Below are 16,442 nucleotides of genomic sequence, written 5' to 3'. Positions count from 1 at the left end.
GACCGAGGGCCCCTCCCCCATCTTTATGAAGGTGCAGGTTGCGACTAAATCTCAGAGATATCTTGTGTAGGATCCACCCCTTCCTCCACCGGTCAAACAGCTGATGAGGACCAAATTCCACACCAGGTCATGCTGCAGACATTAGGAGATCTAGAATCTGCCTAAAACATGAATGGAAGAGACAGGTACGTGATTAACACCATGTGACAGGAGTGATCATGGCCAGGGAGATAGAGTGAGGCGGCCAGGAACAGCTGCCCAGGGAGGAGCCTGCCTTGCAGACTCAGCCTCCTTCCCTGCGATGATCTAGGAGCAAATCACCCCTGTCTGAGCTGCAGCTCCTGTTAGGCAAGAATCAGCGTGGACGCCACCTGACTGGCACAGGGCCATGAGAAGAGGACAGCTGTCGGATCTCTGTCGCCCTGTGGGGACCTGGCTGACTGGCCCAGCCTTGGCTGGTGTAGGCATGTGCAGAGTTAACAAGCAGAGCAAATGGGAGGTACTATCCCCCACACACACACCCATCACCCTGCCTTTCAAGTAAATAACTCTTCCCCCCCACAAGCATTCACTGTGGAGTACTGAGCGCAGGAACATCTCTGAGACAGAAGGGCTCAGACTTGAGCTCGGCAAAGCATTCCAGAAACAAGATCCAGGCTTCAGCTCAGGGTCACATCCCCTCAGGCACTATGATGGTACCTAGTCTCAGGTGAGAGAGCGCAGCTCAAGCCAGACCAAGCAGTGCGCAGGTGCAGAAGTGAGTCACAGTGTTTGGTGAGCTCTTCCCCTCCTAGTACGGGTCTTGAAAACAGCTCATGGAGGGTGCCAGTGCAGTGGTGTCGCATGTTAATCCTCCACTGGCAACTGCCTGCATCCTACATGGTCACTGCTTCGTGTCCAGCTATTCCACTTCTGTTCCAACTTTCTGCTTATGGTGTGGGAAAGCAGCAAAGGATGGGCCAAGGGCCTTGTGACCCTGCACCCATGTGGGAGGCCCAGAAGAAGCTCCTGGCTCTCAGCTTCAGATCAGCTCAGCTCTGGCCATTGCAGCCATTTGAGGAGTAAACCGGTAAAAGTCTGCCTTTTCCTTTATATATAAAAAAATTATAATAAAAGAAAAAGCTCATAGAAACATGTACTGTGAAAAACCTACACTTGTATTTCAAAAGTGTTTTGTGCTGAAATAAACCTACCTTTTTAACCCAGCTTCCCATGAGCTCTCTGAAGTACCCTCATATCACTCCCCCTGCTGGTCTCACTGGCAGAGCCCACCTGGGTGGCTAATCGCTTCTTGACTCCTGCGATTCAAACCCAGTCCTGGCGTGTTTTTCTGCTAAAGATAAAGTAAAAACAGGCCAAAGAATGACTGACAGATTCAGGCACAGAAGTTCAGCCATGCGGAGGACTTTACAGCTGGGCAACTCCCCAGCTTCAGGCAGATGCCCACGTCATCCACCGGAAGCTTTTTTTTTTTTTTTTAAGATTTATTATTATTGGAAAGCTGGATATACAGAGAGGAAGATCTTCCATCCGATGATTCACTCCCCAAGTGAGCCGCAACGGGCCGGTGCTGCGCCAATCCGATGCCGGGAACCTGGAACCTCCCCCGGGTCTCCCCCGCAGGTGCAGGGTCCCAAAGCCTTGGGCCGTCCTCAACTGCTTTCCCAGGCCACAAGCAGGGAGCTGGATGGGAAGTGGAGCTGCCGGGATTAGAACCGGCGCCCATATGGGATCCCGGGGCGTCCAAGGCAAGGACTCCAGCCGCTAGGCCACGCGGCCGGGCCCATCCACCGGAAGCTTTATCAAAAGTAAATGCAAGACACAAAACTCAGGATTTTCTTTTTGTGGTCCTTCTCATTGTCTCCTGCAACCGCTGCAAACATCTGCTTTGTGGTTTTGTCGCTTTTAGCTGTAAATGACAATTAGCACCATTCTCTTCTATTCCAGGTGTCCCAGGCTTCGGGTTAGTTCAAGAGCCATAACCCCTTCCTTTGCCTCTCTCCCCTTCTTCAGGTGGATGAAGTTAATCCTTTAAACCTAGTCTCGGAAGTCAAAGTCATCTCGCCAACATCTCCAACCAATCTTTGTTTCGCTCGAGCTCTTACACCTCAAGGGACTTGAAGTCAATAACTGTTATGTAATTCACTTTCCCTTTGGAAAACTCAGGTAGATTTTTGTTGTAGGCATAAGCTGCTTCCTACCATAAGGTCCTACGCTGCCACCTTGGGAGCTGTAGGACAAATCTGATTCGTTTTCTGCTTGTCATCACCCAGGGCTGTCCTGTGACCTGCCCCATATCTGGTGGTCCCTCACAGGGCCACTAACAGGGCTAATTCTTTTTGTATGCATTCCAGGTGATTCCCAATGGCTACCACCACCCTTGAAAAGAGCAAAAGGAAAACAACCCAGGCATGGCTGTAATAATACAGGAGGAGAAGCCATCTGACCAGCTCAGAGCAGGGCAGGATGATCACCCTCGTGCTTCGGAAAGCAGGGTGCAAACATATTTTTGGTTTCATCCTGTGAATCGGGGGAATGTGGAATTAGTCATCATTCTGAGACTTTGGGTACAAGTTTCAGACTTAGCCTGCACGTGTAATGAGTGCACGTGCGTCCTTGCTGGGCACACTACACTTCCTCCAATCAGACAAGCCTGAGTTGCGGGGTGGGACCGGGGGGAGGGCATGCTGACAAATCCATCCAGTTCTGGACCCAGCTCAGGTGGCTATACCACAGCGCTGAACACTAAAACGGGTAACTCAGCCAGATGCAAACCACCCTAGACATCAGATGGTCTTAACTGGACACATACACACATGCTTTTCACATTTTCAAAAGATAACAAGAATCCAAAGAATCTCTCATGACAGGTGCAAGTTGTGTATGAAACTCACAATTTGGAGTTTACAAGTAAATTCTGGCAAGTAAGTATAGCCATGCTTATTCATTCATTAATTCTTCACGGTCTCTCATACTGATATCCAGTGACAGATACAGCATGGCCCGCAGCCTACAGGATGTTCTATCTGGCCCTTCAGAACAAGTTTGTCAATCCCTAGTCTCATAGGGTTTGCCCTTCCACAGATCATCTGTGCAGGGCTGTCAGGGGAACAGAATCTGCACCCTAAATCATGGAACTTGTGTTCCCAAGCAACACTCACCAGGGGAGCGAGGTGGAAGCTAGCTCTCGTCAGCAGAGCAAACCTGAAAAGCCAGGAAAGGAAACTCTTTTTTCTTTTTTTAAGGTATGATGATAAAAGATCTTGCCCTTAATTGGCTCCTCAACGATGCTTTGTAAGTTGCTGAAATACCTAAGGAGTTCAGCCAACCAAGGACCTGACCACTTGGTCCACTCCTACACTCCCTGGGGCGCTTGCTTTCCAGTTCTGGCCTTGACAATGTCACTCTTCCGCCCCCAGGAAACTGACAAACATCCCATGGCTGTTCTTTCCTTCCAAGGCCCCCTTGCCCCATCTCAGCTGTATACTGTTCTGACCTGTGGAGTGTTGTCCATATCAAAGACTTAGCATATCAATGTGCTTAGCATACAAGGTCAGCTGCAGAGAGAGGTATAAGGGGGTAAGAGAGGTGTCCACAGAGCAGAGTTCACTGGTAAATGTCAGGAGAGGCAAAGATCACTCCCCCTAGCCCTGGTTAAGCTGAGGCCCCAGGGAGACAAGGCATTCCAAGTCCTCCCCCACCCATGCACTTCCCCAAATCAGGCAAATAACTAACAATGTAAGGAGGTGTGGGGGAGTAAGGCTCAGTCACTGGGTGTCTATTTTCTCAAAACACATGGCAACTCTCTGAGCCAAGGGCAGGCCAAGTCGAAGAATAAACAAACCCCTTTATTTTCTTGATTCCGGAGCTAGTTATGGACTTCCCCTCTCTGCCTCTCCAGCTGTTGGCCAGCCCCAGTCCCTCAACAACTCCTCGCCTTATGGAAGAAGTGGGATCTATCCCTGTCTTTCTGACCATTGCTGTGGTCACCTCCTGCCCACAGGGACACAGTGCAGCAAAACCACCGGCACATGGGACACATGGCTGGTCCACACCTCCCCTAGGAGTTCTTGGGCCCCTGTCTGTGACGCACTGCTAATTCAGCCCTGGGCTCTCCAGGTCAGAGGATCCTGAGCATGAGGACCCCATGAGCCCCTCTTCCCCAGCCCACCCCAGTCGTGGAGGGGCCCCACCCATCAGTGCTCCAAAGCTGGGTGGGCTCCAGCGGTGCTACTGGAGGAGGCAGAAGGGAGAGCCGAGGAGATGAGCAAAAAGGCTGGAGAGGCAAAAGAATGTGGCATCTCTGCAGCGTGATGTCACGCTGGCTGCTTTCAGATCCCCTGAACAGAGAACAGAAGCAAACAACATGGACTCCGGAATGACTGCCTTGAAAGGTTTGTGTTCTTAGCAGCCCGCACCAGCTGGAAAAAGCACACAACCAGAGGACAGGTCCACGTTCCAGACCCGGGGGCCCAACCCAATCCAATCCGGGGACATGCCCACCCCTGCCAAAAACACATCCCACGAAGAAACAAAGATAGACTCACACACACACACAGCGTCAGCACGAGTTAGCACTAACCTGGAAGCCATTAGGGAACGGTAGCAGAGCGCAGTGCAGAGAGGAACTCATTCATTCATGCATTGGGCAGTGGGGGGGCGGGGGCGGGGAGAAGGGGGCCCTGAGGAGCTTGGAGGCCACTCACCTCCATGCCCATCCCAAAGCCCTGGGTCTATCGGGGGAGGGGACGGAGGCAGGGCTCGCTCGGCCGCGTCCCACCGCTCTGGAATTTTAAGCGTGACCTCCCATCGTTTTCTCCCCCCACCTCCCGCTGTGGCTGTGATTTGGTGTGGTCGTGCAGTGCAGCCGTATACAGCCCCCTCGCCCTTGCTCGCTCCCTTTTCTCGCGCTTAGACAGCTGCTCGGAGCTCAGGCACGCACGCGCACAGGCGCACCGACACACTCAGACAGGCACCCTCCTGCGCGCAGACACACACGCGCGCGCGCACACACGCGCACACACACCCGCGCTCGCCCGCCGCCGCCGCCTGCCGGTTTACATAATGCAACTCTGGTGCAGCCAGCTTGCCAGCGCTCAATTATTCATGCCGGCTTGGAGAGAAGCAGCCGCGGGGGCTGCGGGCGTTATTTCCTCTCCACCCCCTCCCCCACCAGCAATCTGACAAAACACAAGATGCTTCACCCGGGAGGCAGTGCTCCCTCTGTGGCCACCAATTATGTCCCAGGTGCTGCCTATTAGTTAGACCTGTATTGCCGAGGTGACACTAAATACAGGCACAGGCGCCTGGCTCTAAATTAAGCTTTGAAGCCTTGTGAGGACAGCTGCTCTCCCTGCCAGAGCGCTGGGAACAAGGGGAAGAGAAAGGCAGTTCTGGGGACCACAAGCTACAGGAGTAAATGCTGAGGGCCTCATCAGGCCAGTGCCGCCCATGGTTCCTGTGATGCTCATGGCATCTTGAGCTGGTCAGACTTAAGGGAAAGAATGGCAGTGACATTCTGCATTTTCAAATTTCACACTGCACTTTTTCCCTCCTCTTCTGTGCATTCTCTGATACATAGCATGGGTACAAAACACTTGTGCCTACTTGATTTTGCATCCTCTTCCGAACAGGCATTTCCGGCCCATCTAACATACGAAAGCCAAATCCTGGTAAGGGATCTAGAGCACCCAGCATGCCACCCATGCCTGCAACCCCACCCCGTCCCCTCTCCAGGTGTGAATGAGGAGGGCCAAGTCCACTGTAGATAGGAGTTGGAGAAACCCGAATGGGAGCCACAGTCAGCAACCATCACCGATCGGATGCTTGGTGCTTATCACATCCGATCACTCAAGAATCTTGTTAAGCCATAACTTGTGATGTAGTGGCTTAGATCACCCCAAGAGCTTATCTGAGAAACTCCCAGGTAATGTGCACAATGACACTTTGTAGGTCAATTGAGTAGCTAAGTGTTGAGCTCATCCTGCTTGCCTTTTGGCTTTTCCTGAAGGAAGTGTTTGGCCTGTCAGCTGCAGGAAATGCACTTCAGGTGACTATAGGCGACAACTCTCCTCCACAGCTTTCATCTGTGTCCTGGGCAACTACTGCCAAGTCCTATAGCTCACCATGGAAAGTCTTTCCAAGATGACTTCACCCTGCAGCCTACTAACAGAGCAGCAACCTTGCTATCTCTCTGGGTGGTTTGATTCCATCTCAGTTATCTACTGGAATCCCAACTCCCAAGAAAGCTGGATGGACACCATCCGCATTCTACCTACTGTCCTTGTGAGGTCAAGCCCCTCTGCTGAAATGCCTTCCTCACTTCCAACGACCTACCTGCCTCTTTTACCTTAAAAGACTTTGTAAGGAGTTACTCGAATATCCCACCCTGGACCTGGCACTACTTCTTCCTCACAGCTCACAAAATCAGCGCCAGTCCAGCCATCCACCAGAGGTAACCTGGCATTCCACCAGAAAATCCCACACCCATCTTTCAGCCCCTTCCCCAACCCCGCCCACTCACCAATCATCCCTAGGCATTCGCCTGCAGGCACCAATCCCCGCCCCCCACACCTGGTGCACAAAAAGGCCCCCAGGTACTGCTCTCTTCCTCTTTTTTGCTCTTCCCTTCCCCTCCTCCCCTTCCCCTTGCCCTCCACCCTGTTCCTACCCCGCTGGAATAAACCTCCTAAGATACCTCCTTGCGTCTGGTGTTTTCAGCTCACGGTAAAGAACCAGGTTGCCGGAATTAGCTGCGGGTAATATATTGTAATATCCTAAGAACTGGAACTCTAAACTGTTTTAAATAACAGATTTTTTTTTAATTGCAAAGGCAGATTTACAGAGAAGGAGAGGCACATTTTCAGTCTGCGGTTTCTCTCCCCGGGTGGCTGCAAAGGCCAGAGCTGAGCTGATCTGAAGCCAGAAGCCTGGAGCCTCTTCCCAGTGCATCGTACCAAGGCTTTAGGCCTTCCTCTACTGCCTTCCCAGGCCACAAGCAAAGAGCTCAATGGAAAGTGCAGCAGCTGGGACATGAACAGGCATCCATATGGGATCCTGGTGGTTGCAAAGTGAGGATTTAGTCACTAGGCTACCACACTAAGGCCCTGCCTTTCTTCTTTTACTCCAAGAAACTGTCTTGGCCTTGAATCATATCTGTATCCAAAACTAAGTTTTGTTCCTTTCTCACTCTATGACTCTCAGAAGGTCCCTATCCACCTCCATCTTAGCTTCACTGGAGGAACTCTATTATAGGTACTTCCTCCTCTCCGATGTTGGATGGGTGATGATAAAGGCATAAGAAAGCACCGGGTCAAGTGAGCACCTCCCTAGGCTGCTGCTCTTAGAGGGTGCACACTGAACCTGACTGCAATTGTTATTCCCTCTGTTGGATCTGCCTCCCTAAGACCACAGGCTGTTGCTTTCATGTATGTGGTCAAAAGCAGTAGCTAGGGCCTAGCATGAAGGCCCAGTGGCTGGGTCCTCACCTTGCATCCCCCGGGATCCCATGTGGGTACTGGTTCATGTCCCGGATGCTCCACTTCCATTCTAGCTCCCTGTTTGTGGCCTGGGAAGGCAGTCGAAGACGGACCAAAGCCTTGGGACCCTGCACCCGTGGTGGAAGACCTGGGGGAGGCTTCTGGCTTCAGATTGGCTCAGCTCTGGCTGTTGTGGCTACTTGGGGAGTGAACCAGTGGACAGAAGATGTTTCTCTCTATGTATCTGCCTTTCCCATTTAAAAAAAGACAGTAGCTAGAGGGGAAAGACAAAAAGGAAGTTCTCTTCTACTGGGAAGTCCATTACTCAGAAACCTTGGAAAGTGGGTTGAAGAGAGCCCTCACTTCCTGAGAACACCTTAGGAATGTGTTTGATATTTCCTCACCAAAATGTTCTTTGCCAGTTCCATCCCAGATTGGACCTCATGGAATAATAATAAAGGGACAGAAAGAACAAATCAGAGAATCTGGACTGTGTTACAAAATGAGAGCCTTTCTTTCATGATTAGAGGCTCCTCCCTTGAGTTACAATAAAACTAAATTTACCTTGAGCACAGAAAAAGAAGACTTTCTATGTGCAAGGTAATCTACTATGTCTTTGACACATTTTTTTATGTATATATATTTTTATATCAGTTGTTATTGAGAGGAATAAAGAGACAGAGAGAGGAGAAAGCTCCCATCCACTCCAAATGCTCCAGATGGCTTTGAAGCCAGAGTTGGAAATTCAATCCAGCTCTGCCCCACGGGTGAGGACCACTCCTGCCACCTCCAGTGTGCACTGACGGCAAGTTGGAATCAGGAATCAAATCCAGGCTCTCCGATATGAGGCATGGTGTCTAATGCTGTGTGTCTTAATCAGCAGGCTAAATACCACCCACAAGTGATGTCATTTAATCCTAACAACAATAAAAACAGGTATTTACAACCCTTCATTTATCAAATGATAAAACTCAGATGAGAGATTCAATAACTTCCCTGCAGTATATAAAGGACCATCAAACATTCATGAAAAATAGATTACAAAAAGTATACGTGCATTTCTTTTTTCTTTTTTTTTTTTTTGGCACCAAACTAAACTGTTGGCATTTTTCATGAGCTGTCTGGAGTCCCCTGTATGCTTCCTCAACAGCAGAGCACCCAAAGAAACCTGTTGTGCTTTACCTGAATCCACCTTTTAACCAGTACTTTGTATATGAAAAGGAGGATCCTACCAGCCTGTCATCAAGAGGGCTCAAGCCTTTTCCTAGCAATGTTTATACATCTGCATTGTGTCATCTCCACTTACTGCTGGTCCCACTTCAAAGTAGCACACAAATTCCAGCTAAATCCCAAACTGCTAACAAGTAAACTAGCCCACTCACCCCCAGGCTCCTGCAACTTGCTCTCCACACTCTCACACTAAGATCTGGGCTGCCTGAATCTTCAACTGCTTTTCTGTAAATGAACTGAGGAGACTGGGGGGAAAGCAGGTTCCTTTTTCTAAACTAAGCCTTTCCTTTAGAGATATGGAAAACTGACATTTGCTTCTACTTCTAGAAGGAAAAGAGCTTTCTGAGAGTCCTGTGTGACATCCAAAGCACCTTGCAGAGAGCACTCTGAAGAAATCAGGGCTGAGGAGAGAAGTTCAGTACTTCTCTAAATGCCTCAATGAAACAGTCCCATTCAGTGCAGCCCTGTTCAGTTCTACCGTATGTAAAGAAAGGCAGTAACTATGCAGTTTCTTATGCACCCCAAGTGCTTAATAATTGTTGACAAGAATGAAAAACGGTGACAAGAAAGGGGATAAGGTCTTACTTTTTCTTGGAATCCTTCTCGCAACACAGTGAAAACACAGGGATTTTCACAGGGGAAGCCCTGCAAACATTGTAATTGAAACGGACTTTGCTAAATTGTGGTGAATGGCAGGCAAACCGTGAAGCCGACTGTCTCAATATGATCACAACCACTTACCTAAACAGCGGTACACGTCAAAAAAGGGACAGAAACAGGAACTAGTATTGATTGAGACACTTACTGGTATAAGAACAAAAATAGGTGCTTTCACATTCCTTATTCGTTTGTAAAGAATAAAACTTACGGGAAAAAAACTGGGTATGAAAAGCCTATACTTAACTCTGCATATCTGACTTTCCAATAAAAATAAATAAGTCTTTACTACAAATCACCATTATTTCTAAGATCCATGTTGTTGCCATACCATGCTATTTGCATAAATTAAAAATTACTAAGGAAAAGACACAGGAAAGACTACTGCATTTCATTAGGACCTGCTAGAAATCACCCTTCTTTGTCCTACCCGTGATACTGCAGCTGTACCCTGTAAACATTTCTCTTTTGCTGCGTCAGCACAATGTTGTATCTGATCAGTAGAAGGCACTGCAGAGGCACCGGAACTTGATTTATTTATTTTTATTGGAAAGGCAGATACACAGAGAGGAGGAGACACAGAGAGGAAGTTCTTCCGTCCTCACTCCCCAAGTGAACGCAAGGCAAAGGTGCTATGCCTTCCTGGCCCTTTTCCCCTCCTGGTCCTGGTGCTTTACAAGGTCACCAGACTCAGCCTCCATGGCACCCATAATGGGAGATCTCCAATTCTCGGGCCCCGCCCCAAGGCACCTCAAGAGCCTTCTCTGCCACACCCTAGGCAAGCAGCCATTTCTTCACCAAAGTACTTTTGACTCTCAGTCTTACAAGTTGCTCACCCTCCCTCCCACCCTCAATTCCCCCACTTCTCCCACTGAATGATGTGTCTCAATGCAGCAGGTAGTAGCTGTGTGCTTGATCTATCATTCCTGAATTATTTTGAGACCTTTATAGGCTTTCACTTACTAATGATTCCTAATATTCAATTTTCCCTTATCAAATCATTGATGCCATTTCTATCTCCTGCCTGAACCCTCCCTGATGCACTGCTATGCAGATGAGGCAACAAAGCACAGATGAGTCAGACCTGACCCACCTCGGTGAGTCAAGAAAATGAAATGGCTAAAAGCACACGGAGCACTGTGACCATTTTGTTCAATACATGCACATACATGGGTGTTGAATATGAATTCCCTCGTTTACTCTTCACATCATACCTAGAATGATGAAATGGGCACCTAGGAAATGGAATCATTACAGACAACAGACACAGTGGGATGCGTCCCCCAGCACTCCGACTCCAGTGTCTGTTTGAATTCATTCTTGCACTGTTTCCCTCCATTACCAGCTGCAAAAACAAGATGGAGTAAGGCAGCAGAGGTTGGGCCTATAAAGACAGCCTTGAAATGTCTACAAGGGTGAAAAAGAAGTTAGCCAGAGGGTCCACAAATGTGCAAAGAATTTGAGAAATGAGAAGGGGTTATTAGAGCCCATTCTTGCAGAGTGGAAGAGCTGGTATGACCTGGCTGTCAGGTACTCTGGAGACCCTATTAAATAACTCTTTCCTGAATTAATGCTTAGCATATTGTCCATGTTTTATGAACCATTAATGCAAGAGAACTAATGTTCTGTCGATTCCACTCAGCCACCTAAGTTCTCCAATCCATGGAAGCTGAGTCAGGGGTGTCCAAATGGGTATATTGATTGCCTCTGACCCAGCTGTAACTCAAGACCTCTCATTAATACTGCATCTCTTGCATGAGGAACAGTAATGTCTACATAATTAAAACCTGAAGCAAGAAATGGACAGAGGGTGGAGAGGAAGCCGAGGATTCAGACGGCTTCAGTGGAACCCTGTTGCGTAGCCACACTGACACTCCAACAGAGTCCCACGCTTTAGGTCCAAATTTATTATATATGCAAAGAACTGCAAGTTTAAGTGCCTCCTCTAAAGTCAAATGCAGCTAAGCAAGGAAAGAAAAAGTGTAGCTCCTGGCCCACTGGAGACCTAGCATGCAAGAGTCAGGGCTCTGTGGACACATTAGCTAATTCTCATGTGATCAAGCTTGTCAACTCTCACAATTTTCTTGAACTGCATCCAAACAGAATAATCAGCTCCTGTGTTTTTCTTCTGTAAGTGTTTCCAACCATGAACACTGGATTTTCAGCAAGGATCAGCCACAAACCCACTGAATAATCTATTCCAGTGGTTCTCAAATTCCGCTGCATTTTTAGTATTTTCATCTCCCAATGCCAAACTGCACCCAACCCAGTTAAGTTGGCACATGCGTGGTGGGAGCTTTCTTAAGGAGACTGCATTCAGTGGCAAGGTATTGCATTATTGGTTTATACAATCTTAGCCTAATTCTCTAGTAATACGATACAGATTTACTGTATAAAGCACAGTGACACAGTGATCTGCATTTTTCAAGTTTTTCTTTAACCCCAAACACTTTTCCTCTCTTTCCTCCCTCTAACTTCCTATTTAATGAGATAAAACTCACCAAGAACTTAGCAGATCAGATTTATTCCAGATACTTTATGAAGGGCACATTGGATGACAGCTCATTTAATCTTTTTTTTCTTAAGATTTATTTTTATTACAAAGTCAGATATACAGAGAGGAGGAGAGACAGAGAGGAAGATCTTCCGTTCGATGATTCACTCCCCAAGTGAGCCGCAACGGGCCGATGCGCGCCAATCCGATGCCGGGAACCTGGAACCTCTTCCGGGTCTCCCACGCGGGTGCAGTGTCCCAATGCATTGGGCCGTCCTCAACTGCTTTCCCAGGCCACAAGCAGGGAGCCGGATGGGAAGTGGAGCTGCCGGGATTAGAACCGGCGCCCATATGGGCTCCCGGGGCGTTCAAGGCGAGGACTTTAGCCGCTAGGCCACGCCGCCGGGCCCAGCTCATTTAATCTTGCTATTCCAATTTCATATACGAGAAAACTGAGTCTAAAGATTATGACCACATGTGTAAGCTTATTCAGCACACCAAGATGCCAACCAGGGACTAGGGACTTTAACAAATTTAAAGTCAAATCCTTGCATGTTATCTTTGCCACGACTTCAATGGTTTTTCTCATTCTATTTATTTGAAAGAGACAGTGAAATAGAAACACACATACACGGGGCGGGTGGGGGAGAGAAAAGAAAGAGGAAGAGAGTTTTCATCTGCTGACTTATTCCACAAATGACTCCAACATCCAACATCCAAGGAGTAGACCAGGCTGAAGCTAGGAACTTCCAACACAGGTAACAGGGACCCATGTATCGAGCCATCACTTGTTTGCCTCCCAGGCTTTACATTAGCAGAAAGATGGAATGAATATAGAAGTAGGATTCAGGGCCCGGCACGATAACGCAGCAGCTAAAGTCCTTGCCTTGAACGCGCCAGGATCCCATATGGGCGCCGGTTCTAATCCCAGCAGCCCAGCTTCCCATCCAGTGCCCTGCCTGTGGCCTGGGAAAGCAGTCAAGGACAGCCCAAAGCCTTGGGACCCTGCACCCGTGTGGGAGACCTGGAAGAGTCTCCTGGCTCCTGGCTTCGAATTGGCTCAGCTCCAGCCTTTGCGGCCACTTGGGGAGTGAACCATCAGAAGGAAAATCTTTCTCTCTGTATATCTGACTTTCCAATAAAAATAAATAAATCTTAAAAAAAATACAAGACACAGGATTCAAAACCTGCATGGCATAGAAGGAAGCAGGTATCTTAAATCACTGTGCCAACCAAATGCCTACCTCTGATCTTTGAGGTATTTTTTAAAGTATTTTTATAATTTAAATATTTTTTCCTTTTCAAAAAAGATAATTTTTTATTTGAAAGCAAAAGGTAGAGAAACAGAAACAAAGAGAGATTTTTCATCTACTGGTTCACTCCCCAGGTTGCTACTACGGCTAGGGCTGGGAAAGGCCGTATCCAGAAGAACTCCATCTGCGTTCCCAAGGGCAGAAGGGCTACTCTATTCAAAGATTTCTGAGGCTAATTTGATGAAGCTCTGATTTTCATTGAAAAAGATCTTCACTCTAGAGTGGGTGCTCAGTGGCCACAGGCAAGAATCCACTTCTGGCATCAGACAGCAAGCATGGGGCTCCATACTAGACAGAACATGAGGCCCTCCAATTGGAAGGTACTACAAGGAACTCAAGCAGAGTCCTGGAAAGTGAAAAATACGACTGGGAGGAACAGAGAGGAACTAAATCATCCTGTGATCATGATTCTATAGGAAACAGGTAGCAGCAGGAATGTACGTTGAGCCCAGGAGATGCGGAGTGGCCATGATCAATGATGAGAAGGAAGATGGACAGGACTGGACACTAGAGGTCCAGTCTCAAAGTCTTGCACATCAGCAGATGCATGAAGGACAGTTCCTCTCCTTGCAGTCAATTAAAACTTCAGAAACAGGATGGCCATGACCCAAGGTACTGCTAGAAGTGGCTACAAACATGGCTGCAGATATCTGAACCCTAGGCATAATTAGCCAAATAAAAGCACTTAAAATTGCCCACACTGCCAAACTGACATGGAAAGTGGTGAAATAATAATGTAAACAACTCTGTCCGAAGTTCTACCACCTACACAGTCACCAAGCTGTGGACTTCTCCTGCCACTCCCTGTGACATTCAACACATGGCCCTGCCTCAACAGGAATCTGTGTTGCCATGGAGACAGGACACCTGCTCTGTAAGGAAGAAAGGGCGTAAGGCAAAGTACACCATCCTGGATCAGTGTAGGAATGGCGTAATGCTTCCCAGGAACGTGCTACGTCGTCTGGAATGAGGCGCTTTTCCCACAGCTCCTGTGGAGGGATAGCTGCTGGTGGGTCACAAGCAAGTTCCTCTTTGGAAACGCATCTCAAACAAACACAGCACCCCCAAAGAATATGCCTGTCTCCCAGAGGACAGGTAACACCCAACGAGCAGTGCTTGAGAGGATGTCAAAAGCTGGTTGCTGGGACAACCCTGCAGGACCATGCTAGAATCCAGGGCCTTCTTTCAGGGGCATCCAAGTTTAACATCTCCCCAATCCAAAGTTAGTTGCTCCCCAACAACTGTGGGCTTTAGTTTAAGTCAGCTGCTGTCTAACCTGTGAAGTCGCCCTGCAGCTGATGCCCAGGTAAGAGCACCAGCCAATGCAGCTCAGCGTGATTAAGCAGGCATCTAACCATACCATGAGAAATGGCTTTCAAATGAGAGCCATGGAGGGAGTGTGATGAATGGCCTGCCGTGGGCCTCTCGCTGCATAGAGATAACAGATCTAGTTGACATGTATATAGCACATCCTGCTCTTCTAACCAGAAATCGAGTCAGGATACTATCAACAGGTGCTTCTGCATCTTCATTCAAAAAATTCTTTCATTTAGAAGATAGTCTTTGGGTCAGGCACAGTAGCCTAGTGACTAACAATCTTGCCTTGCATGTGCTGAGATCCCATGTGGGTGCTGGTTTGTGTTCCAGCTGCTCCACTTCCCATACAGCTCCCTGCCTGTGACCTGAGAAAGTAGTAGAGGACAGCCTGAATCCTTGGAACCCTGCAACTACATGGGAGACCCAGAAGGAGCTCCTGACCCCTGGCTACGGATAGGGGCGGCTCTGGCCATTGTGGCCGCTTGGGGAGTAAACCAGCAGATGGAAGATCTTTGTTTGCTTTCCTCTGTAAATCTGGCTTTCCAATAAAAACAAAATAAATCTTAAAAAAGAAATTTACATTTAAAAAGCTATTCTTCTATTGCCAATGTGGTTGATAACTACACATAAATGTGTAGTGTTTAAACCTAACTCAATACTCACCGTATAAGAAAAGTAGAGAACCTAAAACCAAACTCTGCCTCAAGGAACAGCCAACTCCAGCCACTAATTGGCTCTTCCCGGGTTTAAATCCTCAGCTTAACTAGTTAAATATACTTTAACTTAGATTTTTTTCCCAACCAGATTTTTTAAAAAGATATTAAAATTTTTACTGGAAAGGCATATTTACAGAGAGGAGAGAGACAGAAAGATCTGTTTTTGTCTACTGGTTCATTCCCAGGTCGCTTCAGTGGGTGGAACTGAGCCAATCTGAACACCCAGGAGCTTCTTCTGGGTCTCCCACATGGGTGCAGGGTCCCAAGGCTTTGGACCATCCTCTCCTGCTTTCCCAGGCAACAAGCAGGGAGCTGGAAGGGAAGTGGAGCAGCTGAGACGTGAACCGGCACCCATATGGTGTCCTGGTGCATACAGGGCAAGGATTTAGCCACTAGGCTATCACACCAGGCCCTCCAACCAGACTCTGATTATTTGTCAATACAGAACTTTCCAATAAGTATCCTGCAGGAAAAATCTGTCTCTAAGCCTTTTCCAAGGTCTCTTTCCAATTTAATACACTCGCTAATTGTCATGATGAAATGTGTGTGGATGAAGAGCAGACAAAACACCCTGCTAGAAATTAAGGGAAATGACCAATTCTGAGGCTCATGGACTTTCTGGACAGTCCTAGCAGGTTGACCATGCAATGGTTGCTGCCCTTCTGTCCAAATCAGGATATTGGGGAGACTAACCCTTCTCCAAATCACCTCTCTGCAGAGGTGACTGGCCTCCTTAATCCTGGATTAAGGTCTTAAAGAGGAAAGTCCGCTCACTTGGTGCCCCAGTTAAGATGCTGACATGCTGTCCTCAGGAACAGGCAGAGTCCCACCTGCTACTGGACCAAGACTTGACCTACACGACCATCCACCTCAGCCTCCCCGACCCCAAGCCCACTCTCATTCTGAACTAGAGAGAAGCAGCCAGTTATGAAAGTATCATTGTTAAGTCTTTACACTGCACTTCTGCGAATAGCATGCGTGTGTGTGTGTGTATGTGTGAACTTATTACAAAGGAATGCAAGCCGAAGAAATGGCCCTATTCTCAAGTGGACAACCACTATGTGCCAAAGAGACTACAGCTGCCTTCCGGCCACACCATACCCACCAAATGTTCCAGGTGGCAGGAAGCAGGACATCAGGTGGAAAGCAGAGACAGATCTGTTTCAAGCATCCTAGTCCGGTTCCCTGATGCAGTTACTTGAGGGAGGACTTCCACAGTTTCTCTGTCCAGCCCTGT

General features: G+C 48.1%; 1 protein-coding gene across 9 annotated transcripts in view; it reads right to left on the bottom strand.

The window, feature by feature from the left end:
* GRAMD1B (GRAM domain containing 1B) overlaps positions 1-16,442 on the bottom strand; it is a 197,963-nt gene that overhangs the window by 56,886 nt on the left and 124,635 nt on the right. Inside the window, exon 1 of one of the 9 annotated variants that reach the window (XM_058664033.1) lies at positions 4,583-4,903. The exons of 7 other annotated variants lie outside the window; for them this stretch is intronic. In XM_058664033.1, the coding sequence (XP_058520016.1) occupies positions 4,583-4,593 (11 nt within the window). In that variant the 5' untranslated portion in view covers positions 4,594-4,903. Of the gene's footprint in view, positions 1-4,582; positions 4,904-16,442 lie in introns of those variants that run through there. One more of the 9 variants, XM_058664032.1, reaches the window with a different exon arrangement.

Source organism: Ochotona princeps, chromosome 4 (assembly GCF_030435755.1).
Source record: "Ochotona princeps isolate mOchPri1 chromosome 4, mOchPri1.hap1, whole genome shotgun sequence".
NCBI lineage: Eukaryota > Metazoa > Chordata > Mammalia > Lagomorpha > Ochotonidae > Ochotona > Ochotona princeps.
Note: the sequence above shows the minus strand (reverse complement) of the source record. Positions and strands in the feature narration are given on the sequence as shown.